Genomic DNA, 1104 nt, shown 5'->3' with positions numbered 1-1104 from the left:
CGTCAGGTCACCATTCCCCGCTGCAAGGATACGAATTTCAACGCCTGCAAGCCCGCTCGCTCCTCAGGCAATACTGTTGTTGATGCACTATAGCCGAACTGCTATGCAGTCGTGCATCCACATCAACCAGTCAAGTACGAACAGAAGTTGCTTAGATGTCACACCGAAGCGCCGAAACAACGGCTGCAGTCAATGTGCGCTGCACGGCCAGACTCGGCAGCTGCCTCCTGAGCGACTGACGATGTGCGGCCAGAGTTGGCCATATCCCGGCGCTTGCCACGATGCAACCAGAGCGCATTTTGCCGCGTTAGTGCGGCCTCCTGAAAATGCTATCGCTGCTCTTATTCGTGCTGCTGCAGTGGGCCGCGGCAACCAGTGCAGTGCTCTGCCCGGACCCCGTCAACGTCGAGCCCATCTCCAAGTTCTGCCAGGACTTGACCAAAGTCTGCGTGGATCAGGGAGACTATGTGCTGTATGAGAACAAGCACAACCCGCGGCACACGGCGTTCACCGGTATCCCCCAGATCAAATTGGATAGCGTGCATGTGGATTACTACGGCTTCGGAGATGTGTGGGGCACAGAGTTCTTGTATCCACACCCATTGCTGCGTCCGGCCACCGGCGGGGAGGAGACGAAGGAGCTGCAGGAGCCGCAGTTCAGCCGATGGTGAGTGCGCGCGGCGGCACCGGTGCACACGCGCGCAACCGACGTTTTGGGCGCGCCACATGCCGGCGCCCGCCGCCGTCCCGCGCGCATGGACGCCTTGCAGTGCCATCGGGCCCGCCGGTCGCTGTTGCATGGCAGGAGAAAAGCCGCGCCGCGGGCAGCGGGACACCATCTCAGCCCATCGCCGTACCCGCTGCTCGCTCCTCTGCTCCTCCCTCCCGTCATCCCTGCAGCACCCTGCCGCTGATTATATATCCAAACTATTTGTATGTCTACGGAGAGTTCTTCATGCGGACGGTGGCGACGCTGTATGCCATGCAGGCCAAGGGCTGGATTGATAAGCGGTGCGTCGGTTGTTGGTTGGCAACCGGCGGCCGCGCCCGGGCTGCTGGACTGCCGTAGCGGCGGCAGCGGCCCTGCGGCGCGCGGCAAGCACA

At 62.0% G+C, this 1104-nt stretch overlaps 1 protein-coding gene across 1 annotated transcript; it reads left to right on the top strand.

Annotated features, from left to right (window-relative positions):
* Positions 1-326: 326 nt before the first annotated feature.
* On the top strand, positions 327-671 carry MNEG_14843 (hypothetical protein; the record flags this gene model as incomplete). The annotated part of the gene is made up of 1 exon (XM_014036685.1): positions 327-671. One exon carries the CDS (start codon positions 327-329, stop codon positions 669-671), a length of 345 nt encoding a protein of 114 aa, XP_013892139.1.
* Between the last annotated feature and the right edge of the window lie 433 nt (positions 672-1104).

The sequence above is a fragment of the Monoraphidium neglectum genome, assembly GCF_000611645.1.
Source record: "Monoraphidium neglectum strain SAG 48.87 unplaced genomic scaffold scaffold04813, whole genome shotgun sequence".
NCBI lineage: Eukaryota > Viridiplantae > Chlorophyta > Chlorophyceae > Sphaeropleales > Selenastraceae > Monoraphidium > Monoraphidium neglectum.
The sequence above is the reverse complement of the archived record's forward strand: the minus strand, read 5'-3'. Positions and strand labels throughout refer to the sequence as shown.